This window comes from Canis lupus, chromosome 12 (genome assembly GCF_003254725.2).
Source record: "Canis lupus dingo isolate Sandy chromosome 12, ASM325472v2, whole genome shotgun sequence".
Taxonomy (NCBI): domain Eukaryota; kingdom Metazoa; phylum Chordata; class Mammalia; order Carnivora; family Canidae; genus Canis; species Canis lupus.
This window is the reverse complement of record NC_064254.1, coordinates 14,290,684-14,317,698: the sequence shown is the minus strand read 5'-3', so window position 1 is coordinate 14,317,698 and position 27,015 is coordinate 14,290,684. Positions and strand designations below refer to the sequence as shown.

At 44.8% G+C, this 27,015-nt stretch overlaps 1 protein-coding gene and 1 pseudogene across 2 annotated transcripts in view; one reads left to right on the top strand and one right to left on the bottom strand.

The window, feature by feature from the left end:
• The window catches only part of CLIC5 (chloride intracellular channel 5), a 157,378-nt gene extending 131,726 nt beyond the window's left edge, over window positions 1–25,652 (top strand). For both annotated transcript variants that reach the window (XM_025418932.3, XM_025418933.3), the window contains exons 5-6: window positions 14,356–14,540; window positions 20,968–25,652. In XM_025418932.3, coding sequence (XP_025274717.3) covers window positions 14,356–14,540; window positions 20,968–21,135 — 353 coding nt within the window. In that variant the 3' untranslated portion in view covers window positions 21,136–25,652. The remainder of the gene's footprint in view (window positions 1–14,355; window positions 14,541–20,967) is intronic.
• Window positions 20,406–20,497, bottom strand: LOC112641873 (U2 spliceosomal RNA; annotated as a pseudogene).
• Window positions 25,653–27,015: the final 1,363 nt, after the last annotated feature.

The following is a 27,015-nucleotide window of genomic DNA, read 5'->3' as shown; positions in this document are numbered from 1 at the left end:
TGATTAGCATTCTTACAAGGAAAAACAAATAGCCTGGGCTCAGTGGGACCCACGTCCCAGGCTTGGCAAGTCCTGCGTAGAGGTGCCCCCCCCCCCCAAGGCGGCAGGTCCTTGAAGCTGGGCGCAAGACCGAGGGCAGGGAGTGAGTATTTCCTTCTGGCACCTCCCAGGAGTTGCCCAGGGGATTCCTCCACAGGGTCTTTGATTTGGTTCATTATTGAGGCGGATGCCGGCAATTTATAATCTAACAAATTTTGCTTCTGAACCGAATCTTTGGAGGGCGGTTGGTGGTGGCATGGCATGAGGACGGGGAGCAAGGGGGAGGCAATGAGGGGGAAGGTCCAGCGTGGGTGGGCGCATTCATTAGTGGAAGGAGCCGGCGATCGCTGTGTGGGCTCCCCGGCTGGAGTGGAGCGGAGACCACCAACACCATTCCATGTGGTGGAATTTCCCGCCGTCTGACCAGAACCAGTTTGCCTGGCCTGGCCTGGCCTCAGATCAAGGCCTGGGGAATAAAGGAACATTAAATGACTAATTTGAACACCAGTTAAATCCTCTTTCACCTCTGGCTACCGTTACCTCATCCTGTGCAACCGACACCTCTTGTCTTTGTGCAGTCTACACGTGGGCGCTAAGTGTGTCTCTCTCTGTCTCTCCCCACACGCGTGCACACGCGTGCACACACACACACACACACACACAGCTCTTGTGTGTTCTGGTATTTCCAGGTACCAGCAGAGGCCAGTAAGTACCTCCTTAAATAAATGGCATGTATCAATTCATCTGAAGACACGGGCTCGCAAGTACCGTTGTTTCAGTGATGACATATGACATGGGTCTCACAGCTTCACTATGAAGCATAATGGTGTTTAGACCACAGAAGTGCAGTAGTGTGTGTGTGAACCTGTCTACACTTCGTCATGCACGTGTGGGTCAGGAGTATTACAGTTGGTGATGCGATGTCTGCACTTAGAACCTCTCATCTGTAATTAGCATATAGCTCTGAGGGAAAATTCTCTCTTCTCTGTTGACTCTCACTGGAGAATGGCTCTGGGTAAATGAGCATGTAGGATGGGTTTCCCCATTTGGGGGAATGACAAAATGCGAAGTCTAGGCGGTGACTTGAACCTTCTATTGAAAACTTCAAAACACCTCAATTATAAACTCTCTTTGTCAAATTCGTCACTGTCTTGTCCAGGCAGGTTGGATAATGTTCTCTCCATTTTGCACAGCAGAAGTCGGGGCATGGAGCAATTGCCCCAAAGACATGAGGGAGCCATGATGTGACAAATCAGGCATTTCTCAGCTTTTAAATTCCTTTGCCGTTGACTAAGTGATGCAGAAACATGGGAATTGAAACCAGGGGCTCAGTCCAGTCTGATATGATGAATTTATCAGCTATTTAGAATAATTTGTTGGGGAAAAAAAGTTATGACACATAACTTTGACTTTAAAACTCCTAACCTTCTTTAAAAATCTGCACTAGAGCTGTCTTTCTGGAGGGTACCCCATGCCACTTCAAGCCCATTCATGAGTTTAGTCTGAGTGCATTAGCTAGATTAGCTAAAGAGACACCTATTTAGGGCTTAAATATGTCAAGTAGCACTTCATTTTGTTTGCCATGTCATTCAGATCATTTTCTAACTTGAATGCACATTTGAGTCCCCCAGGCTTTTGTTAAAAATGCAGATATCGATGCAGTGGGTCTGAGGTGGGTCCTGAGGGATCCCAGATGATTCGATGCTGCTGGTTGAGGAGGGAGCTTTGAGAAGTAGAGTTCTGGGCAGCAGTCTCAATGAAGGCACTCTCAAGAGCCCAGCTCCACATCTGGCCCAGAGCAGGTCCCAATAAACATTTAGGAACTGAATGAATGAACCAGCTCCCAAATACTTCAAGACATGCCTATGCTATCTGCTCATTTCCCTAAAAAAAAAAAAAAAAAGGTTGGTAAAAGGGCCTGGCCTGCCTCTTCAGCGTTAATGCCATTTCCTCCACCTGCCTCCTGTTCTAGGCTCACCTTAAAGCCTGTCCCATATCACCCACCCTCTACTCTCTTGACTACCTTTGACACTTCCCAGCCTCCACTTCATTATGTTCTATGACTAGCACTGTCTCTCAGCTGAGACCATATAGTGCTTTCATAACCTCTGTTGTATTATGTGGAGCCTCATGGTGGAAAAAAAAAGAGGAAGTACCACATTTAAAACCATCAATAAGAACAATCTGAACAGTTACCTCATGAAGACCATCGGTTGGTGGAGGCGGTGATGGTGTTTGCTTAAGTGGTATTTTTCTTGTCATCCTTGTTTTTTTTTTTATAAAATACATTCAAGGGACATTGTACTTGGGGTTAAAGGTGAAACTTCACCAAGAGTCAGGAGAGGAAACACAGGAGACTAAATTCCTGTGTTCTTCCAGCTAGAGGTCAGAGGTCAGATTATTCTTCTAGAAATCCCTGGTCGAAGAACCATTTAATGATCTGGGTCACAGTAAGAAATACATTTCTCTCTGCTCATGTCTCGAACCCCTTCCATTCCTAAATATTCTGGAGAAGAGGGTCGAACCACGTGATTCCTCTGTATGGCTCTCTGACTCTGATGGTCACTTGCCCGTTGATGTTTGCAATGACAATTACCCATATTTTGCATCTGTTTGGAGGACCTCAAAGACAGGTTTTGCTCAACACTTTGCCCACGTCCACGACCCCAGCTTTGGCCCTACTTGTGTCACCTGGCAGAGAGGAGCATGTTGGTGGTGACCTATACTCCTTTGGCTCTGATGAACCCCCAGGAGGGCATGGCAAGCCAAACAAATGAATTCCCTTCAACCATTCCCGACAGACCAAGTGCTATCATTACACAAAGAAAGGAAACCATTGTAGGACCTCTAATGAGATAAAGCCAGTTGCATAAGCATATAGAGACATATAGAATTACATTTTAGGGGCCCTCACCTTTCCTCAAACCCTACTGAATAGCTCATTCTTTCAACAAATACTTATTCAGTACCAGGCACTGCACAAGGTGCTAGAATAATATTGTAATAAAGAAATATTGACAATATCTATGTGAATTGGCAGAGATTGTGTTTCGCTGCATATAATAGAAACCTGATTACAGACACTAAACCAAATATTTGATTTATTTTACTTAGTGAAAACCTATAGAGCATTTTACTATGTGCCATGCCCTGCTCTAAGCACTCTTTATAAATGTTTACTTCTTAATAGGAGTTTGCTTTTCTCACATAAAAAGAAGTCCAGAGAGTAGAGAGGTCCAGGCAGTTGTAGTTGCTCAAAGAAGTCATGGATCTAGATCCTTAGAGCATAAATTGTCTATCTTTAATGTGTGACTTTCATTCTCATGTCACAAGATACTCCACTTCCAGACATTATGTCTGAGCTCCAGGCAAGGGCAGCTTTTCTCTCCCAGAGGTCCATCCATAAAATTCCACTTTTATCTCGTTGGTCATAACTTGGTCATTTGGCCTTCTCTAGTGAAAGTCTGGGAAGATAAATATTTTTGCCAGGGCACATTACCACTCTGAAAAAATCTGGGTTCTTTAAATAACAAAAAAGGCGAGAGTGAATTTTTGCATATAATTCACTTTCAACTTCAGATGACTTAAAAAAGCTGCAGTGAAAATATCTGATCTAGCCATGCCAAAATAGTATTTCAAATTCTCCTTTGGGGTTGACCATATCTGAATCATTACCCCACTTAGATTTTTAAGAAATAGAAGTATAGGGGCTCCTGGGTGACTCAGTTGGTGGAGTATCCGACTCCTGGTTTCAGCCCAGGTCATGGTCTCTGGGTCCCAGGATCAAGCCCCATGTAGGGCTCTGCGCTCAGGGGGGAGTCTGCTCGAGATTCTCTCCCTCTGTCACTCCCCCCACCTGCTCTCTATCTTTCAAATAAATAAATCTTAAAAAAAAAAGAAATGGAAGTATAAAATTGTACATGTATTCTGCAACACTCTGACTTCAAACTTTAGAAGATGCATGACTCATGTAGTAAAAGCGATGCAACTAAAACACCTGGTGCATAGCTTCTCCCCTGAGACTGTAATCCTTGTGGAGGCAAGTGCGGGCAGCTGGAGGGCTGCTCTGAGCAAGGAGGGGTGGTGGAGGGTATAATTTTGGCGTATCAGGGGAATTCTGTAAAAGTATCACTCGCCCCCAACTCCTGCAGAACTTACCCTCTAAGTTTGCCGCTTGCATGACTATGAGACACAAGGCTCACTCTGGGGAGACTGTGGTTACAATAGCCGACTCAGAGTGAAAGGACCAGCTGAGTACTCCAGAAAATGCTGCATAACTCATCTGGGGTGACTTCCTCAAGGTAGAGGGTGAGTGAAGCACAATGTTTATCAAGCAAACTTTTTTCCTGGTAACTCTAAGAATTTACTAGCTTTTTGTATGCTTGATTTTTTTATACATCAAGCATATCACACCTTGCACCTAAGAGCCACTCACTGCATGGTGGCCGTAGTTCTAAACCTCCTAGAGGGGCATCACTCGTTGCAGGCAACCCTACAAGGTGTGCTTTGTTAGGATCTCCGTTTTGCAGAAGAGGAAACTGAGGCACAAGATGTTAAGCAGCCCGCCCAAGCTAGTAAGTGGCTGAGCCAGGAACCCCACTCAGGCACCTGGTCCCATAGTCTGTGCACCTGACCTGTACACGTGATACATTTAAATAATCCATTATTTAAAATGTATGTGATGCTGAGTTTTTGAACAAGAGTAGGGAGGTCATTTAGGAAACTGTGATCAAATCAGTCCATAAACCATGTGTGTTTCCCAAATGCACCACACAATCCCAGCCTCACTTGGGGAGTCCTGACACAATAGCCATGGGAGGCGAGGGGCACCGAACCTGGCCCACCCACAGTGGGCACTGGAGAGAAACGAGTTAACAAAAGAAAGAACGGGCAGCCAGGGGAGAGTTTACAGTATAGTCAGAATGTTGGAAACTGGTAATTATTTAAATGTAGAGCTGTGGTGGCAGTTTTTAAATTTGTTAATGGCTCTTATATAAAAGATGTAGGCATTTGAAGATGAATAGGATAAAATGTGATTAACTCAGTTTGTTTGTTTGTTTATTTATTTATTTATTTATTTATTTATTTATTTATTTATTCATGAGAGACACATGGAGAGAGGGGCAGAAACAGAGGCAGAGGGAGAAGCAGGCTCCCTGCGGAGAGCCTGATGCGGGACTCGATCACAGGACCCTGGGATCAGGCCCTGAGCCGAAGGCAGACTCTCGCCAACCGCTGAGCCACCCAGGCATCCCAGGGACTAACTCACTGTAGCCTGAGTGTTTGGAGGGAGGGAGCGTTGAGGAAGAAAGTCTCTAGGTCCAAACACTGGACAGAAGACCAAGAACATATCTCCCTTGACATCCTGAGTCTTTGTTTTTTGTTTTTTGTTTTTTTTTTACATCCTGAGTCTTTGAACATGAGGACTGAGCCTAATCTATGGCCTGATACTTAAAAATAACCTGTTACAAAGTAACCATAAAAATCTCAAGTTTTCAGCCCGATTCAGTCTGCTACATAAACTACAACCAGCATTAATAGCTCCAGTCGGCATTTATGTCGCTCTTTCTATTAGCACAATGGTTTTTACAGCCATTTATGAGTTTCTGGAAAGCCTAATAGAAAACACACATACATGTTACACACGTTGGCTGTGGAGGACGCGGTTTCCGTCGGGTAAGGACAGGCCAGGAGGGGTCGCCACCGCCCCGCGGCTGGAGTCTGGGCAGGGCTCCCCAACGGGAACAGCTCTCTGCGGGACGCTCCAACTGAGCTACACCCTCCCCAGCGAGGTTCTGCTGCTTCCTCTTTCCACTGGCTGGCTCCTTCTCAGTCAGTCTCTCTCCCTCTCTCTCTCTTCCTGCTGATAAGCGATCACTGGGGGAGTTTACAGGGTACAGGCTGTGTACACCAAAGGAAACCTAAGTCTGAAGACCTACATGGTCATCTTTCTTTTCAAATTCATGGTGGCTTTTAGATTTAGAAAATTATCTGAATCGGGAAGTGTCTACGTTATGCATATGTCCCTTCTTCATACTTAAAAAAAAATATCTTATGAAAGCCATGCCAAGGTTGTCCTAAATTCTTTACCATGCTGGTATTTAAGCACAGCCAAATGATTGCCAAAGACACAACTATATATATACACACACACACACGTATGTATTGCCACATATGGCATATAAATAAATATATGTACATATAAATATATATATGTATTGCCATATATACATATATATATGATTGCCAAAGACATAACTACATATATACACATATGTAGTTTGTTGTTGGGAGTCATACATCTAAATATGGGGCAAATATCAGGTGGATTTGTGGAATTGTATAAAAAAGATGATTCTTCTCAAGGATCCGCTATAGGGCTTGAGGAAGAAGCTCTTCAGAGGTCCTGTCTCTTCTTCAAGGAGGGAGCCCTGGCTACCTTAGAAATATCTCAAAGAAATATATATCCATTCACTTGGTGATCTCTCCACCAAAGGGGAGTGGGTAGGGGGCTTCCAACAATGTCCTGTATCCCAGTCCACCTTAGTCGTAAGACCTGAATCCTGCCTTGGGACTAAAGAATCATTTACTGACCCCTTACTGGAAAGAACTATGTGAGTTTGTCATTTAAGTCACCCTCCCATTCAAGGCTGAAATCTTTTCTAGAACAAACAAATAATACCCACGGCAGCAGGAGCTACAGACTCCTCTTGAGCTCAGCTGATGCTGCAAGAGGGACCAGTAGGGAATCTGTTGAAGTTGTTATTGCATTTTCCTTTCTCATAAACCACTGTTTGTCTTCCCACCTTTCCTGTTTTCACCAGTACCTAGAAATGAAGGCCTGGGAATGGCTTCCCACATGGGAACTCCTGGGTCTTTCACAGCTAGAGCCAATGGTCTCCAAACTATCAGACCAAGAAAGTTTGACTCATTCCTGTAGCCTGGAGAGAGCAAAGCCAGATCCAAAAGAGATGATTCCAGGCAACTTGGGATTGCAGACACATTGGAAATGCAAGTGTGAGCTCCATCCTCCGAGCTGGCCAGGATTCCCCTTGCACCTGGGAAGTTCCTGGATGCTCAAATAAGCTTCACTTCAGACACCTGGCTTCAGTCTCTCCTCCTTTCACATCCTCTTATAAACTGAAGCTCTACAGCTGTAATAGTCATAGCTAATTTTTGTTAAGTCCCTCTATGCACCAGAGTCTGTAGAAGATGCTTTGAAGCAGCCTGTCAACAACCAGAACCAGTGCAGGATTCAAACTCAGATCTTTTGAAAAGCAAAGTGGACGTACCACCCTGTGATTGTGGTCACAAGACCTCTCAGGGAAGCCTAGTGCAGGGCTATATGACACCCCAACTCAGGATCTCTCCGTCCCTTCCCTGTTGATAGCCGTGACATGTGAACATACCCCAAGGGCCCAGGCACAGGAAAGTAGGGCTCACTAACCTGAAACAAAATTTAGTTCCCATCTTGTGCAATCCTGCTGCCATTTCTGCCTCTGTGGTTGAAGGACTGGGCATTGATAACGCTTTGAGAGATAAAATGACCATGCGGCTCAGCTATGCCTTACCTGCTGTGTGTTCTAGAAGGGTCACTGTGGGTCAGAGGGTATGAACCCCAGTTCCCACCTGCTTATAATTTTGCCTTTATGTGGTCATTCATATTAATGTAACTCAACTATCGCTGGGCTACGTTTTCTATCTTTAAGGGCTTTTGCAACAGAGAAAAGCCATGTGACTCCAATTCCCTAAACTTGAAAGACGAATGTAGATCTTTATGGAGGGATTCTTACTGAGGAGGGAACCACACTGCCCAGCACAAAGCCAAATGTTCCAACCTCACCTGACCCCCACCCAGAACATCTCTGTCTCTCCTTAAAATTGTCCTCTTTATGACAACATTTATGTTCCTGCCCACCTGACCTGCACCTCCTCTTCTCCCACCCCTGTAACTCTCCTGAGCCTTACTGCTTCTCCAACCTCTTCCTCTTTCCTGGATCTTTGGCCCTTGGGCATCTTGTGTAAAGCAATATGACCTCCCTGTTTCAGAAGAAAGGCTTCTTCTTCCAGAAAGGTGAGATAGAGATGATATTACATTCTTACTATTTGATTTTTTTTTTGTTCCCATCACATTATCATTCATGTTTAAAACTATCAAATGTCAACAAGGCATGGCCACCTTTGTATTTTCTGTCCAAGAATACACGATGGCCAGAGAAATCTCCTTTGTGGTCTCCCTCAAACCACAGCTATGCTTTTTTTGTTATATTGACATATCGAAAGAGATGAAAAGGAAAAACTTCATCCAGTCCTTCAGGTATTTCTCATTATCTAGATACTTATTTCTTCATAAGAAAAACTCGTATGAATTCCTTTCTTTTCACCAAGATGTTCTGCTTGCACAGATGATGTGACACCATTGGCCTTGCATACAGGCTAAGTTAGTATTTGTTGCTGAGAAATGATGTTAAGGGTCCTGGTAGGCTCGCTCCTCAGAAATAACTCCTTCTAGACCCAATGATAGTCACTGAGAGGAGCACCAAGAATTCCAGCTAAAATCAGGCCATTAACAGAAGAACACAAATATTTTATCAAATTCACTATAAGTTAAGGCATAAGGAGTGGTGTCCTAATAGCCACACTCTTGTTAGGTAAATAAGGGCTTATGAGAAAAGTCTGTAGCATGAAAGGAAGATGGAAGGCTGAGTGGACTCCCAAAGAGCCATAGGTTAGTCCTTGGCACCCAGAGTGAAAGAAATTTAAGTTTTGGAATCCAGCAGTCCTGTTTGTTTTTTTTTTTTTAATTTTATTTATTTATGATAGTCACAGAGAGAGAGAGAGAGAGAGGCGGAGACACAGGCAGAGGGAGAAGCAGGCTCCATGCACCGGGAGCCCGACGTGGGATTCGATCCCGGGTCTCCAGGATCACGCCCTGGGCCAAAGGCAGGCACTAAACCGCTGCACCACCCAGGGATCCCGCAGTCCTGTTTTTAAATACTGGTTTTCCTCCTTACTTGGATAATAGGGCTAGTACTTTTTCTCTTTGTCTTTCTTGAGTACATGATTCTAATCTGCCCTGAGCATCCATTGGCCCCATGACAGATAAGAATTCTATAGAAGGAATTCTAAGATAGAAAAAAGTATTCAATATTTAGCTGCTGATTCAAAATAGCATTTTCAACAAGACAGTAGCCTTACAAGCCAAGCTCTTGTCTTAAAGTGCTCTAAATCTCTTTATCTCTCAGTTTTAGCACATCAAGAACCATACCGAAAGGCCTCAGATCACAGAGAAGAAATGGCCCTTCAGTCCATGCAGTGGGCCAGGGAAGCTTGCTGTTCAGTGGTTGATGGACCATTTGACATAGGAAAATGTAAAGGAAAGCATACTCTTCCTGGACCATAGGATTTGGGGATGAAGGAGAAGAGACAGGTAGAAGGGTCAGGCAACTAGAGATGCATCTAGAAAGCTCTATGTGGCACTTTGCTTGGGAATCCTTCCAGGGCTTTGGAGGGAACCAAACAGCCAACCTCTGACCACCATCCTACCGTCAATATCCCTGTGCTTACTCTGGAAGAAAGTGGAGGTTTCATTAAGAAAAAAGTAAAAACAAAGAAAAAGAAAAAAAAAGTAAAAAAAAAAGAAAAAAGTAACTGGGACACCTGGGTAGCTCAGCGGTTAAAGCGTCTGCCTTCGGCTCAGGGCTTGACCCTGGAGTCCTGGGATAGAGTCACACATCGGGCTCCCTGCATGGAGCCTGCTTCTCCCTCTGCCTGTGTCTCTGCCTCTCTCTCTGTGTATCTCTCATGAATAAATAAATAAAATCTTAAAAAAATAAAAAAGTAAACACAAAGAGACACAGGACCTGTGGTAGTTTCCCAAAGCCTCCACCTGCTAGATCCCAGGACCTCTATCTCCCCAAGGCCATGAGCTCACAACAATCCCCTTGCCTTCATTTTACTTATCGAGGAAAGACAGAGCAGATGGAGACTTTCTGAGAAAAGGAGCATTTTCATGCAAAAAAAAAAAAAAAGAAAAAAAAAAAACCCAAACAAACAAAAAGAAACCTGAGATTTCTCTAGAGGGACTATTTATTACATCAGACTGGATTGTAATTCAGAACGGACTAAAATAAAATTGTCATTCTCCCATTACCCAGGGGTTGGGGCTCGTAAGGAAGACAACAGTAGTTAAAAACCAAACAAGGTATAATTTCAGTGTGCCTCCTGGCCCCAGTTTGCTTGCACATGCATGTGTGCCTTGGGGAAGTCTAAGACTCAATTTCTTTATCTGTTAAATGGATATGAATAATAATTCCCATCAACATAGCTTCACTGTCTATTTAAATGATAGGTTGTGTAAACATCCCTGGTCTTACTTCAGAAATTCAGTTACTGTCTTTCTTGCTGGTGCTGGATCAGAGCCATGAGAGAAGCACAGTGGGACGGAGGGTCCTCGGCCTGGGGCCAGCTCCCAATAGCCCCGATCGTCTTCTCCATGGGAGAGCTGAACAGACGCCTGTCTGGGCTGCAGCCGGCAGTCAGAGGTGGCTCCCTGGCTCTTATCTCTCTGCAAGTTCACATGCCAGAGAGAAAACACACGTGAGGAGCTGAGAATATAGGACCCTGGGCCCACAGAGCAGCTCCTGTCCCTTCAAAGAGTACCTTTGACATGTGTTCCACCCTAAGTGAATTTGGAGCCCCAAAAAGTCTGCGTGGCTGCTTGCTGATACCCCTGCTGCACAAAGCATGCCAGCAAAGCAGGGTTGAGCTGTGCTTGCAAGAGCTAGTTGGAGGCTGAGCTAGAGTCTTGGCTCCCTGGTCCTCATTCAGCCTCCATGCCCTGGTAAGAGTATATTATTTTCTTAGCTCAAATTGCCGTTTCCAAGTCATTATTTCTCTACGACGAGAAAACAATATTGGTTCTTATGTAATATCAACCTCAATGAATCTGGAAGTGATCATGGAATGGGTGGATTTTTTTTCCTCCTTAAAAAGGAGAAAAATAAATTTGAGATTGTTTGCATATGGCTGAGAATATTTATGAACTATTCCCCTTGTTTCCTCATCACATATTTTACCCAGCGCGTTTGTGTGTGGTACAGAATAAATCTTTACGGAAAGGGCGGGTGCAGTGGGGTAGAAAGCAATCAAAGGACAGGGTATCTGTCAAGTGCCTGGGATGTTACTTCTCCTGGGTCTCAGGGTCCCCTGGCCCCAGGCTTGCTGTGGTCCGAGGGTTACCCCATCCTGCTACTCAGAGGAAGTCTTTGGGAGGGAGGGTTTCAAATGTGAGCACTGATAGAATTAACATCTACTTGTCACTCTGGTTTCTTTCACATCCCTTCACTCTTACCAGAGCAGAAAGTATCACCACCAGTGTCTTCATGACCTGGGTGCTATAAGCCAAAAGAGAGAATTAAATTCTATGGATGCCAGATTGAGCCAGGGTCAGAGGAAGAAGTTGGCAGATAGGAGGGAAAAGAACTGGCAGAGAATGTATTGGTGCTGGCATCTGGGTTATTCCATAATAATGGCAGTGTGTTAGCAGAGACACATTGTCTGTGTCCCTCTGGCCATGACTCTCACACAGCTTGTCACCAAGATGGATCCCGATGGAGTGTGGCTGTACATTAAATCAAGAAGGGAAGTCAAGCTCTGGGCTGTTGATTGTCTTCTCCAGAGACTGGGCCTCAGAACTGGAGCTTCTGAGAATCTCTCCTTCTCTGCTGCACCTTGGATTTTTGAGGAATATAACTGACTGAGGGTATAGGGTCAGGGGCAGAGAGCGATGGTCACCGCATTTGGACCTGCACTGGCAAGGGTGATCACAAGGATGTCTTAGCATGGAGCAGGTGTCTGAGGCACTTTTCCCTGCATGATCCCAATCAGTCCTCACTATGGCCTTAGGAAGATTAGGGATCTTCATCTCACAGTTGAGATAAGAAAACTGAAACTCAGTGAAGTTGAGGAACTTACCCAAGGTCACACTTCTTCGTAAGTTCTGGGATCAGGGATGTTCCCAAGACTTGGCTGGGGAGCGGGGGATCTGAAGCCCATACAATAAATACAAATAAGGAATTTTTAAAAAATCAAGTTCAAGGCTTTAAAAGGGGCCCATAGGATTAAGGGAACTGAAGCTCCAACTTGAGAGCATCACAGTTATATCCACCCTGGGCAGGCTCAAAATTTTAAGGCAGGCTTAGCTCCAGGCCATGAGATCTCTTCCATGCTGCCTCACCTCTTCTCTCTCCATCATGATTACCACCAACTGCCCCCTTCACATTCCTGATCAAAAATACATGGACTCAGGCGATGACATTGACACGCAGAGGACATCCTTGGCACACACCTACTTGGATGTCGGAGTTATGGCATAAGGCAACAGCCATGCCCACTACCACACTTTATCCTTCCACCTCAAGAGTTCATGGAGACATCATTGAAATGTATTCAGAAATGTCCTCCCAAGGAGCTCCAGTTGCTGTTCTAGACCTCTTTTACCCAATATCAAGATAGTTCCCACACCGGGGCACTTGCACACAGCTTCATGCAGTGGCCTGCTTGGGATCTCCAGCGGGCATTTTGGAATTACAATCTGCAACATTTCATTTCTCTTCATCTGTCTCTCTCCCTTGGATTGATATCAGTTGGTCAGGTTTCAACAGGCACTCTATTTGATATTTCCTTTCTCCGTTACAATCAAGATTTTGGCATAATCGCCATAACTGAAAGGGGTGGAGGGATTTAAGGAAGCAAACAAACCCAGTATATATCACAAGTGCTTCAGTTGGGGATGGGGAGCATAATGGCTATTGTTTGGTACCCACCCTCTGCTATTGTCCTCGAATAGGCTTGCAGTCCCATCCTAGTCTAGACAATTCCTAAGGGGAACACAAGCATTTTTCCCAGCCCTGCTCCCTCTATTCTCCCAAACTGGAAAAACACAAAGCAGATGATGGAGTACAAGTTCAAATGCCACACCAGGGAGAAGGAAGTATTGAGAAACTACGTCCAACCTCCAGCCTGTTTTCAAACATTCCAGTAAGTGTTCAATGGATTTATCTTGGGCTGGTGCTGTTTCATTGTCTCAAACAAAGGCCTTCTATGAAAAAACAAACTTGGGTTAGGGGAGGAGTGGCTAACAGAAGGCACATTTGGGATCAAGTAAATAAGAGTACAGTCCTTTGGGATCTCCCTCCAGGGGCAGCATAGCATCCCTCTTTCATCTGCTGGAATTAACATTGGACTGAGTCCTATTACCTCAGTGTCATACTCTACACCAGAGCCTGGGAAAAACAGCCTTGGGGAGGGGGCGATGACGCAGGTGCAGTGGCTGGGGCTCCAACCAGCCATCTTCCCCACCTCTGTCCTCGGAGCTCGGGTGGCCAGTCTTCTGTGCCTAGAATGGACTGTGAGATTCTGGATGGATTGGTTCTGAGTGATAGTGACTTCTAGCTGTTGTTCTTTTGAATATTTTGTTCTACTCCTGTGTCCGAAAGAATTATTGGATTGGAAATTATTGGAGCAAGACTGTAAAAGTCTTCTACTGCATTACTGTCCTTTGGATGTTCATTCTCTGAGCTGTGTCCATGACCGGCTTCCATAAAGCTGTGTTTGTAGATTTCTGGTGGAGCTCTCTGCCTGGTGCACTGGCCCTTCCATTTTGGACATCTCTAATTTGTAGAACAACCTTCTCTCGATTAAACTGAAATATGCCTTTCTGGGATCCATGAGTCCTATAGGGGGCAACACCAAAGAGGGTAACTTACTTTCCTGTGTCATGTCTTCCTGGAAGCTTTGTCCCTTTCCCTTCTCAGGTTGGGTCAGTTAGTGTTTCCATAGTTAATGCTTCCACAAAGTCTGGTGCATATCTCTGTCATAGGATTTTTAAGCACTTACATACTTAGTTAATAGCCCTTTCTTTCAACAAAATTATTATATGGGTTAATTGTGGAATATTAGCAAAATATGGAGAAGCAAAATAGAAAATCAAAGTCAAGTATTATTATTGTATCTACTGGAGATAAGCTCTCTAAAACTTTGAGCAACCATCCAAATGGTTGCATTTCTACATTTATGCTTTTTTCAAAAAAAAAATTAGCTAGTGTTTATTGTTTGGTTAAGGTTTGCTTGTTCAGGCCACGTAACACTCTTCTGCTGCATTGTATCCATGGCTGCCGGCTATCCTGTAGTGTGTGGGAGCTGGCAGTGTGACACTGGGGACAGAATTCAGGATAGGCTACTCTAAACACCCTCTGGTTGTTTCCAGTGGCAGGAAGGTTGACTAAAGATTCTTCTTTTGCTGTTTCATGCTAGCCCTTGAGAGAGGCCTGACCAGGGCACTGAAGAAACTGGATGACTACCTGAACAACCCTCTTCCAGAAGAAATTGACGCCAACACTCACGGGGACGAAGACAAGAGGTCCCGGCGCAAATTCCTAGATGGGGATGAGCTGACTCTGGCTGACTGCAATCTGTTGCCCAAACTCCATGTGGTCAAGGTAAGACAGCTCAATCTGCAGGTTGCTTGCCATATCCAACTCCACCATAGGTCCCGGTCACCTGTGGAGGAGTCAAGGACAGTGCCACCTGCTGGTCCAGAGCCCAGGCTCTGAAGTCACATGAATAGGAACCCAGTCAGGAACCCTACTGCTTACTGGCTGTATAGACTCTCTGAGCTTCAGTAAAACAGGCATATATTACTTACTTATTCTTACTTCTTGGCTGGGAGAGTAAATATGGCATAACAGTGCCTGACATATTATAAAGGCTCAATACATAGCAGCTGCTATTGTCATAGCATGTATGGTTATACATACACACATATATATGTCTATGTATAAATGGATGGATGTATACATGGATGTATGTATATGTATACATACAATTATACACACATATGTGTGTGTGTGTGTGTGTGTGTGTATAGAGAGAGAGAGAGCGCACAAACGTACTTCTTCCTTGTCTCTGCCTTGTGGGTGTTCACTGTCCACACCCCCACATCTTTGTGAAGTTGCTTCATATACAAGCCTTCTCATTCCCTCTAGTAACTCCCTAGGGCAGCCGTGTATCATCTTCTTTATCTATCGGTTGAAGAGCAGGAGGCTACAAGAAGTGACATCATTTTCTTGCCATGGTTGCACTCACTGATCAACTTCGACATGCAGTTCAATCCTGTCCTAAAAGACTCCTAGGATCCAAGAGTTGGAAGGATGGGAATTCCTAGGTCATCCAAAACTATCTCCCACCCCAAACGGGACCACTTTCTGCCTGTCCGTGACAGGCTTCCTAGAGTTCTCACTGCACGGTTCTGATGATGAAGAGTTCCCTGCCTAACAAGTCAGTCCTACCATTTTGGATGGCTCTGATTATTAAAACATCCATCTTTTTTTTTTTTTTTTCAGGGGCGGGCAGGGGCAGAGGGAGAGGGAATGAGAGAATTTTAAGCAGGCTCCGGGCCCAGCACAGAGCCCAATGTGAGGCTCCATCCCACAACCCTGAGATCTTGACCTGGGCCCAAATCAAGAGTTGGATGCTTAACTGAGTCCCACAAGTGCTCCTGAAAACACCCTTCCTTATGTTGAGCCCAAACAGCTTCCCTGCTTCCCTCTGTTTCCTGGAACAGCATGGAACAGGGCTGTTCTGTTTCACCTCATTTGAAGACAATAATTGTGTGCCCTGATGTTCATTCTCTAAACTAATGCATCTTCTAACATCCTTTCCTGACCCTCACCAGCCTAGAGAAACACAAAGTGGGACCATATAGCTCATTTTGTACACATTTATATCATATGTCTTGGTAATACAATACACTCTGTGGGGATAGTGGCTTCTCCAAGCATGATGGTGGATATATGGTGGCCCTTTCATAAATACTCATTGATTGACCATTTGATCACCAAGCTTGTGTATCATACCATTTCCCTTCCACCCTTCACTAGAAAGAATCAGATTTAGTCATTTGTCAGCTGGATACCTGCCTATCATTTTCCAGCTGAAATCCTGAGCTAGAAATGTGGGCTTCTCTCCAATCAGAACACAACCATCTTGAAGTGAAATCTGAGCTGTGCAAGCACTGGTGTTCCCACAGGACTTGGGCAGAGCTGGAGACGGGGCGAGAATCACGAGTGCCATTACTAGGGGCTGGGAAAATGCAATCTATCAATATGAAGACACTTTGGGTTCAGGGCCAAGCCAGTGGTTACTTGTAAGTCCAGCCAAGCTCTATGTCTATGACATTATTAATTACTGCATGCCCCACCACACCCCCGGAAACATCTTGTATTCTCTTTTCCTGAAGAATAAGTGACACCAGGAGGGATGGTGTGATTCCAGTTCAGTCACACTGTGTCAGTGTGATGTAATGGCAAAGCCCCCCTTCAGAAAGTCTTGAGATCCACGTTCTGGTCCTGTATCTGCCACCCACTAACAGCAGGAGCTGGGGAGAGTCATTGACTCTTTCTGGAATCCATTTTTCTCATGTGTAAATGAAGAGATAGTAAGTATATCCCTTCTTGCTTCTTTCTTCTCTCTTCCTTTACTCCTTCTTTCTTCTGTCTCACTCAAACATATATCGACTACCCACTCAAGAAGTTCTTGTCGAATAAGGTAAAACAAATGGATTCTCCAAGGCCCCAGGCTTCATCCTACCACCCCTTCAGTTCCTCCCAGCCCTAAATAACCATGCTACGCCCGTGTTCTTGGATGGAGTTCAGTGAGCTGTTCACTTGGGGAAGCTGGGGATCAGAAGGAGGACGGCCTGCAAGGGGACAAGGGCTGGGCCTCGCCTTCTGTCTCCTTGGATTTCTGCTGATCCAGCTTATCAGATCCCAGGGACCTGGCAAATCCCCGATGTGCAGAAAGAGTGAAGGGGGAGCCAAGTCAGGCCTCCAGTTTGGCTCCTGATGCCAAAACCTAATCTGGGCTGTGGGAGCTAACTGTTTTCATATGAAAGAGCAAATTCAGAACACGAGCATGGACATTTTTGTGAACATCAGAGATTCATGTGCGCATCTGCGCCTGCTCTCTCCTGTGCCCTCACCCTCTCTCCCTCTCTTGCCTGGCTGTCATTCAGGTTCATCTTCATTTTCCCTGAGAGCCTGGTTTGAACTCTCGCTGTCTGGCTCCCTTCTAGTCCTCATCTCCCCAAGTCAAGCCAACATGTGAGGAAACAATGAGCAATGTGGCCAAGGCTCCGGGCGTGCAGATCCGGGCAGGGAGGGGTATGGCGGGCCTTCTGTAGCAGCCACTGGGACCCCAGCCTAGCACAGTGACCTGCTTCAGCCCCTGAAGCAAACAGGAACAAAGACATAAACACAAGATATATATATATCATAAATTGTCCTTCTGCTGTTTTTAAATCTCCTCTCTCATCCTTTAAAAGTGAAAATAAATCCCAGCATGGAGAGATTTGGGACCACTGTAATCAGTCTGTGACCCACCCACCACTCCTGCATGGACTTGCTCGTTAGCCAGGACACCTTCTTCTCAAAGGCTCTCCAGCAAACTCGAGCCCTGCAGTAAACAGGGAGGTCAAGGAGAACTGGCAATGGGAGAACTGGCAAACTGGCACTTGCTCATGGTGAGTGCTCTCCCAAGGACTCAGATCCCATCCCCTTGGCTTATTAGTTGCACTAAGCTGGACAGAACATTGTGGGGAGGGCTTCTTTGGTGACCACCCCAAACTGGTTGCCTTCACAGAGAGAATTTAAAGAAAGCAGCTGTAAGTACTGAAGAATTAGGAAGGCAAAATGTACCAGGAGGTTCCACCTTGACGAGGCCACCGCAACCCCTTAGGTCAGGGGACGCAAACAGAGGACGTCAGAGGTTGGAATTATTTAGACTTGGAAACTGAGATGAGGGGCCCCTGCAGAAGCGAACCTTGGAAGGGGCAGGGGGCACTGCTGAGCTGGTGCTGGGGGCTGGGACCCAACCCCTGCAGTGGGATCACTATTGAGTGCTGGCCTCTCAGCCAGGGTGAGGGCACTGATTCCACTAGTGGATGGGAACAGGATACCCAGGACAAAAAGGGGCCTCCCTTCTCCCTCCTCCAGCTTTGCAGGCTTGCTCTCTCTCTTTAGTACCCCCTCTTGGCAGAGCCCAGCAGAGACTCACTGGCAAAACAGGTGTGATTTGCAGAGTCCCCGCTACAGTGTCACAAAGACACAAACACTAGGGTGGTTTGCAGCTGAGCAACAATAGCTGGATGACTGGCACACAAGGGATTCTGACTCCAGCGGCTCTTTTCTCATTTGCATAGGGGCTGGGTGGCCACATGGAGAGAAAGGAAGGACTGTCCTGGAAATACCAGGCACAGCAGAAGGAATACAGTCAATGATGCTGTAATAGGGTCCTAGGGTGACAGATGGGAACGACACTGCTGGTGAGCACAGCAGAGCATACGGACTTGCCCAATTACTACTTGTACACCTGAAACTAATGTGTGTCAGCTATACTGGAATAAAAAAAGAAAAGCAAGAACTGGAAGAAATACTAATGATTTTTAAAAAGATATTGGTTGAATGAACTCATTCCCTGTGCAACATTGTATAAGGCATTTACTCTCATGTGGCTTTAGTCTGCTCATTGCTAAGGATCTTCATTCTTTGAAATTAAGTGAGTTTCTTTCATTTGTCTCTAGATGTACTTTGATTTAGAATACCTGAAGACAGTAAAGATGCAATACTGCTATTTATTGAATCTTCACTTACTTAACTTCTCTTTGCCCTACTTTCCTCATTTGTAAAGTGGGGATATAATACACTCTTCCTTATAGAGTTGTTAGGGATTTAAGTAGCTTGCACAGTGCTTAAAACAGAGCCTAAAGCAGAGCACATAGTAACTAAATGCTGGCTAGTGTCACTATTCTTATAAACGTTATTGAGGGGCACCTGGGTGGCTGAGTCGGTTAAACATCTCCAGCTCAGATCATAATCTCAGGGTTCTGGAATCCAGCCCCGCGTCGGAGAGTCTGCTTCTCCCTCTGCCCTTCTCTCTCTCTCTCTCTCTCTCTCTCTTTCTCTCTCCCTCTCTCTCTCTCAAATAAATACTTAAAATCTTCAAAAAAAAAATAGTGTTACTGTGATTATCAGGCAGTATGGAAATGAAGAAGGTGGGGCTCCTGTCCTTAAACTGTTCACAAGCTAGGAGAGAAGAGACAAACAGTATTCAGAATAGAATAGTTCTTAGTATTGCAGTGAACACTCAAACTGATGCCGGAGAATGGAAGGGGAAAATGAATCCTCCTTGGGAATGTGGTCAGACTGATGAGGCTAGTCTTTTCATGCAATAGGTCATTGTTGCCTTCACTCAGCACAGCTTTCCAGGGAACCCTGACCATCACTGGCACCAAAATGAAGATGAAAGCCCAGAGTAGCTGAACTTCAGAGTTCTCTGAGTGGGAGGATCCTGGGGTCAGCAGTCTGAAGACCTCTCTAAAAACAAAGCAAGGAAAGGAGTCAGAAGCCAATGTTTTAGGAGAGAGGCTACTCTTTGCTATTCCCATGCCAGCCCCAGAGAGCTAGAGGCAAGACCAGCTAATGTGCAGACGCCAGTGCACAGTGACAATAAAGAGGTCCCCGTTAAAAAGTACTTAGAATTTCCAGATGGTGACAGTGAAGCATTCAACCAAGAGCAGGCCTTTCTGAGTTCCAGGCCCCATGTAACTACACAGGTCATCCTCTGTGAAGACCACCTTACCCTTACCTCTGAATGCATGCAAATGGACAAAAGATGGGTCTTAATGAATTATAATAGGAGATAATGTTTCTTGAGTGCTCAGTAGCAGCCAGCCACTCCTCTAAGCTTTTTATGTGTATGAACTAATCTGTTATTCCAATGAAGGTTCTATTATTATCTTCATTTTAGAGATAAAGAAATTGGGGCTCAGAGAGGCCAAGTAACTAGTCCAAGGTCACACAGCTGTTATAGTGGAGTAGAATTGCAGATCCAGTTCGTTGGGATCCACAGCCCATGCTCTTAAGACCCTGCTACCGTTTCAGTACAAACATCACCTCCCCAGAATGCCCATCCACAGCCTACACATTTGGCAAACCAAGGAGAGATTAGAAATCATGATTTGTTCACTCCCACATCATACTTTGAGCCTGCATATACATTCCAACATCTAGCTCACTTTGTGTGTTTTTGATTCTCTCCTATAACTAAGGGTGCTTATGTAAAACAAAGTGGGTGAGGAGCAACAATGTAGAATTTTACCAATCAGACATAGCCACTGGGTGACATATTGGTATAGATACTTTCAGTTACCACACCTATTTCTCCAAATGCATTATACTGCACTTTGTAAAATTTTTATTTATTTCTCATTTTTTTTGTACTGCACTTGACACTTAACGATCCATCTTAAAGGGTTATCCAGATCCCAGGAACTCCTCAGCAGCATTTCTGATAAGAACAGATACTACACTTGATCTTAGCCAAAAGGCCGAGAAGCGATCTCAGCAGCATTTCTAATGGCTCTCCAGTATGGCATTGTATTTATGGATAATGATACATTTATCCATATATGCATATGCATTGTTGGACATTTCTGTTCTCTGCCATTTTTTTTACTATTGCTTTTTTTTTTTTTTTTTTTTTTTTACTATTAGTCCCATGATCACAGATATGTAGCTATATCTTTGATATTATTTCCGAAGGAAAAAGCAGAATGGCTAAGTCAAAAGGGCAAATTATATTTACTTAAGAAATAAATAAGATAAGATGAAAAGAAGGCAGCACTGCCACCTTGCATGGCAAACATTTTGCTGCAAAGTGGCCGCCGTGATGCAAGTGGGTCCTCCCTCCCTGCGCGCGCATGCACACACACACACACACACACACACACACACACACACACACACCAGGTCACACCATTAAGTCTCCCTCGCTGATTTGTTTCGCGCTTTCATGCCATCTGTGTTGTAGATTGTTTCCAAGAAATACCGCAACTACGATTTCCCTGCTGAGATGACAGGCCTGTGGCGGTACCTGAAGAATGCCTACGCCCGGGATGAGTTCACCAACACCTGTGCAGCTGACAAGGAGATCGAGTCGGCCTACGCGGATGTCGCCAAGCGCCTCAGCCGCTCCTGAGCTCGGCCACCTTGCCCCACCACTGGCAGCAGAAGGACTCAGCTTCTCCCAAAGGAACTCCAGCCTCCCAGACTCCTCTTGCTCATGGCCTTGGGAAACATCTTTTTGTAGTAGGCCACGTCTCGCTGGCCTCGTGGGACTCCAGCCTGCTGTCTCTTCTGAAGGTCAGAACCGACCCGAGGTGATCGGACAGGGATCTGCAAGCAGAAATGATAGAAATAATCAAGCTCTCAGCCTTTGGGGCTGGTCTGGGTTCAGTGTGTTTGGGGTCAGTGTTGGAGAACCCACCTGGGGGACTGTCACTGGCCTCTCTGCCAATATCAAGATCTCTCCTCAGCTCCATTAGGAACATGGAACATGGTGTCCTCTTCCACCCACCTCTTTGTTGGTTAACTCGGCGGCCAAGGACAGATGGAATCATAGTTCTTACGAGAAAGAGAGCCATTGCATTTGGGGGTGGGGTGGGGCGATGAGGGAATGAATCGAGGACAGGCAGGCTGTGGATTTGGCACCTGGCAGACACACCTTCAGTCCCTCATTGCTTTCTGACGCTCCAGTCACATGGGGCATGGAAGACCAGGCTGGAAAAGCACTTCAGACCGTCTCCGTTTGCTGCGGTGCTGAGAACGTTGCAATGCCCTTATGCATCTGACTGACACCAACCTCTGTTTTCATGCGGTCCAGGCCTTTTGAGGAAGGAGAATTTGTAGTTGCAAACCCGGGATGACCAGGAAGGGGGTGAGGGAGCAGTGTTGATGCCAAAAGGCCCACAGGGCCTACCAGCCAGGGGGGTTGCTTGCTTAGGGGTAGTTTTGTTGGGGATTACATGCCTGGGTTTTGACTGCTTTGATCCACAAGTGAATTTTGGTCTGTGAAAAAGCAGATGTGAGGTGGGCGGGTGGGGGGTGTAGGTGACGATAAAGTCTTCTATGAGGCTCGATGTTCCCTGGGAATCTTTCACACAGGTCTTCTTTCTCATGGTCTCATTAAGTCTTGAACTGCTGATGTTATGTCACTACCAATCTTAGAGCAAAAACCCAAGAATTGGCCAAAATTGACTTTCCAATCTCTTTAAGCTCTTTCTGAATGTGGGTCGGCCAGCTGGGCCTCCTGGCTGAGAGGTAGAGAGGTGGCATGATCACAGAACACCAGAAGAAGAAAGTCCAGGGGTCTTTCCAACTGTGAAACCATAGGGTTTGAACTTGAAGAAATATATATGCCCCATCTGGGTTCATTTTCCTGCCATCTGACTCACCTGCCACATGAAAATGGGCACTTTTTTAAGCTAATATTTCACTCTTTAGACATTCTCCTTGAATTTTACCTCCTTTAAAGCTTGCCTGGCTCAAGCCTGGGCACTGGTGCAGAGGAAGCTAAGAAAAATGAGCTGATCAGCAGCCCGTTGTCTGAGCGCATGCCTTTCGAGAAAAGCCACCTGCCACAGGCAGCCACCTTCACCAGTTCTCCTACCTGTGCTGCCCACTGGTAGAGTGAGGCTTCCCAGTGCCAGAAAGCCCCAAGGAAGGTCAGCAGGGCAGCAGGGCAGCACCGTCCTTTCCATAGAAACATCAGCACATCCTCACCCTGGCAATCCCTAGGCCAACCTGCTTCCAGGGATCTCTGAAGAAATCAAGTGGCCCGATGATCTGAACAGAGGGGAGGAAGCAGGAGGAGCCCCTTGAGCCCACCGAGGAAGAGGAAAGTTCTCAGTATGGCATTTTATTAGCCTGAGAGCTTTGCAAAGACAGGAGGACCTGATTAATTCCCACCCCTAAAGGAACCTTTCCAGGGACTCCCTGGGAACTTAATCCCTAGGCATGTTTAAAAAAGGAGAATGGTGAGAAAACTGTAAGGAAAAGCCCCGAACTGGCCTCTTGGGAGATGAAGTCTTGAATGATCCCAGAGGACTTTTAATTAGTGTAAATCTTGTTGTCCTCAGAAACCCTTCCCTGAGTTTAGCAATACAAGCACGATGACCTAAGAGGCAGCTTACTCTCCAGAGACCCACAGTGGTGCTGTTCTAGAAGCACACTGGTGTAGCAGAGCCAGCGGGATAGGGAAAACAGGCCGCCCAGGTGGCACAGCTCCCCCCATGGGGTTGTCTGATATTAATGACTGATTTGATAGTCAGAATCCAGCCGTTGGCAAGTCTTTAAAAACAGTCTTTAAAAACAAACAAGCCAAACTAAATCAATATTGTTGTTTCTAGATGTTCCTTCTGCAGTTGACTTAGTTTTACATAAATAACGATATTAAGGCACCAGTGGAGGGGGTCAGTGACATGATCAGTTATAACCATTTAAAACAGGGGATGGAGTTGTAGATGGAAAGCACTTCTGAGTACTTAATTCAGGAATATCTTTTTATTTCAATAGTAGATTATCGCATAATACAACCGTCTATTGGCTGAGAGCTTTAATGTCTTATGACCAGATTTGTCAGAATATTTTAAAATAACAATAATATTAACCTTCTGATTATGTTTTCCAAAATGGATTTTTCTCCAGATCCTCCAGCCTCCTTGGGCTTTGGCCACAACCCTATCACATACACAGCAAATCATCTTCAGGCATCGGTATGATGAGGTCCTTAGGTGTCTCCAGAACCAACTCAGGGAGTACTAAACGTTTTCAGTTTGGACTCCAGAGTTTTAAGACAGGAGGTCACCCTATCATTGGTCTTGAATGAATATTGATCCCTCAGAAAGCATTTCAGCAGCATTTGAAAGTGCTTGAGTTAAGATCCTATTTTATTTTGGATTTATTTTTCTCCTTTGACTTTCATGTCACTATTTTATTTTATTCTATTTTTGTGGGATAGCAGAGTGAGAGGCAGAGGCAGAAAGAAGAATCAAATTCAGAATAACTGTGTTGAATTTACCTGTCAGGTGGGGCTACCTCTCAGGTTGGCCCAGAGAGAAGGTATTGGGTAAGATTTTAATAACCTTATAAGATGAGCTGGATAATAAAAGCTTGAGTGTTATAGAGCATAGTTGCATAGTTCCTTCTATTGTATGTCTTTATATCCCAATAAAGGAAGCCACATGCCTGACAATTCAGAATCACAGGCTATGAAAAGTGAAACACACTTTTATTTGGCCACACTATCTTAGACTGGTTTCAGCTTCCCAGGAAATGCCAGTCTTCAGTGTTCACATCTGCTGATGGGGCCAGCAAGGATCTTGGTCTTTTCATTAGAAAAAGGCTTCACCAAGAGTGAAGTTTCCTGAGCTGCATTTTCTGGCATTTGTCAAATGAAATAACAGAAGCTCTTCACAGCACCTGTACCTACTGGCCATTGTGCAGACAGACAACACCAAGCATCTTCACATTGTTGCAAAATGGATCAAGCCCCGAATAGACCCTGAATATCTAAGAATCTCAGGAATCAGTAAGGTCTAGATAAATAGAATTAAAAGAAGGGTGGAGTGAGGAAGGTACAGGTCTGTCTATTAAGACTTTTCCATTGTAAGAAACCAGCAAAGGGTCTGTGTCTAAAATTAAATTGGTCTAGAAGCAGCAGGAATCCAGTAGGTACTCCTGTGACTCACCAATATCCCCAGTGGCCAGGAACCATTTATATAGCAGTGAATCCAGATGTTGCTGTCTCTCTCCTTGGAAAGATAAAGTATTTAACTCATTAAGTGATTGCTAAGGGATCACTTCCTTATTTTTTTGACATGCCATTAAAGAGGATCATAAGCATTCGGGAAAAAATTGTGCACGTGAAGCATCCTGGTTCTGAAGTTAGGAGAACAGATGTCACATCTTTGGCTCTGGAGCCCTTTCTGCAAACAAGACCCATTGTCTTCTATCCAGTGCTTTTTAGCATTCAAACCAAGTAACATGCCCCCTTCATGAATGCATATTCTTCTACCTTTGCCAATATTCTTCTCCCAGCTTTGTTTCGAGATGCTTTCCTTTCATCATGAGGTATGATCCAAAGTGTGCATAATTTTATTTAATGTTACTTGAGGAATTAGATCCAATGCTCCCCTCACCAACCAAAAATACAATGAAAGATTGCCTCATCTGGGGTTTGGGCCAATCAGTGTTTCTATAAAAGCAATCTGTTTTTTGGAAAAACATAGTTTTAAGGATCCAATTATCTAAAATATTTTATGTATAGTTAGAGATTTCACAATATTGATTATGCATATGCTTAAAAAATGAAATATCCAGCTGATGTTTGAATTTGTCTTACTTTCCTGACCTCCTGTTTGTCCCATTCTAGAAGCTGGGGGTTAACTAATTAGCAAAAGATGCCTTATAAAAGAACAAACATTTCATTCTATAAAGACACTCCAAATGATGGTTACTTGATTTTCTCAAGACCTTTAACTGTGGTGATAAAATAGCAGGACTTGCTTTCAAGCCTTAATAAATATAAGTTGCCTTTTAATGAAGATATTGCTGAATGTTTTCTTCATGAATCTGAACCAGTTATAAAGTTGTTTTCCAGTCTTGATTGGTATTGACTAATTCAATAAAGTTGGTTTATTTTCAAATATTACAAAAGCAATCATCAGACTGCTTATTTGAGGTGGGGATTTCCTGTGCTGTTTTAAATAAGTGTGAAACACCTTTTTTTCCCAAATAAAAGTTATTCTGTTTTCCCATGATAAAAGAGAATATGTTCATTATTCTTAAAAATCAAAAGCAAAGAAAAAGAAAAAGGAAGAAGAAAAGGAAAAGCAAGAAGCTTATAACCCAGTCATCCAAAAATCTATTTTTATTTTAGCAGGGCTGAATTTTATCATAGAACATGGGCTGGGTAAAACAAAACAAAACAAAAAACAAAACAAAAGCAAAAAAACAAAAAACAAAAAAACAGAAAAACCCCAACCCTGATGTTTCTTTATGTGTTTCACTTCAATTTCCTATCTGTATGGTCATACCTGGGCATAGGCCAATAGTGAAAGTCCAGGTATGATTTAAGGAGTACTTTAAAATACTGGTCTCCCTGCACCCAAAGCTCTCTCTTGGCCCACAGTGGCCTAGCCCTGTAAGTGTTCCTGACCTAATTTCCCACCCCTAGAACATCACTGACTCTAGGTTAAGGTCCCCAGAGCCTTCAGGAAGTTTTACATGAAGCCAACATTGACATCCGATGAAGACCTCTGTAAGCATTCACAGATACCTAGGTCCTCCCTGCTCTGTCAGAACAGCCTCTCCTCACCTTGGAAGGGATGAAACACCTGATTCAGGGAAGTCCTGGTGGGAGAGGTGGCCTGTAGCTCAGAACAGGTGTAGCAGATACTGTGGATGGTTTCCCTCCATCTTGACCACCCCTGTGTTCCTCTGGCAGAGCTCTGATTGAGTCAGGGGTCTTCCTCCTCACCCCTTTCTGGTCCCCACCCACACAGGACTCAGGGAAAAGTGGCTCCAACCACAGTCCCAGGGAGTGAATCATGAATGAGCTGAGCCTGTCCTCCTGGCTGTGATTGGTTTCAGAGCAGGTTCTTGACCAAGTTCCAACCAGTATCGAGGGAAGAGATTTGTTTAGGGGCTTCTGAGAAAGATCTCCTTGTTCTGAAGATGGGACTCCTCAAGTCACTGCCTCTGGATGTAGGTCTGAGGCTTGAAAATGCTGCCACCCCTGGAGACCATAAGGAGCAATACACTGCAATACACTGCAATAACTTCAGGCAATACACTGCAAAAGGCGCCAGGAATGGAGGGAATCTGCCTCCTGGATGGGACCACTGAGCTGCTGAATCAGCCCACCGTGTACTGCCTCTAACTCTGCATTCCCTGTTCTGTAATACATCCTAGATTGTTTGAGAGTGTTTGTTGGTTTGTTTTTATGAGCAGCCAAAGGCATCCTAAGTGGTGGATTGGCCAAGTTTGTTGTCATTATGGCTGCTGTTGTCTTTAATAG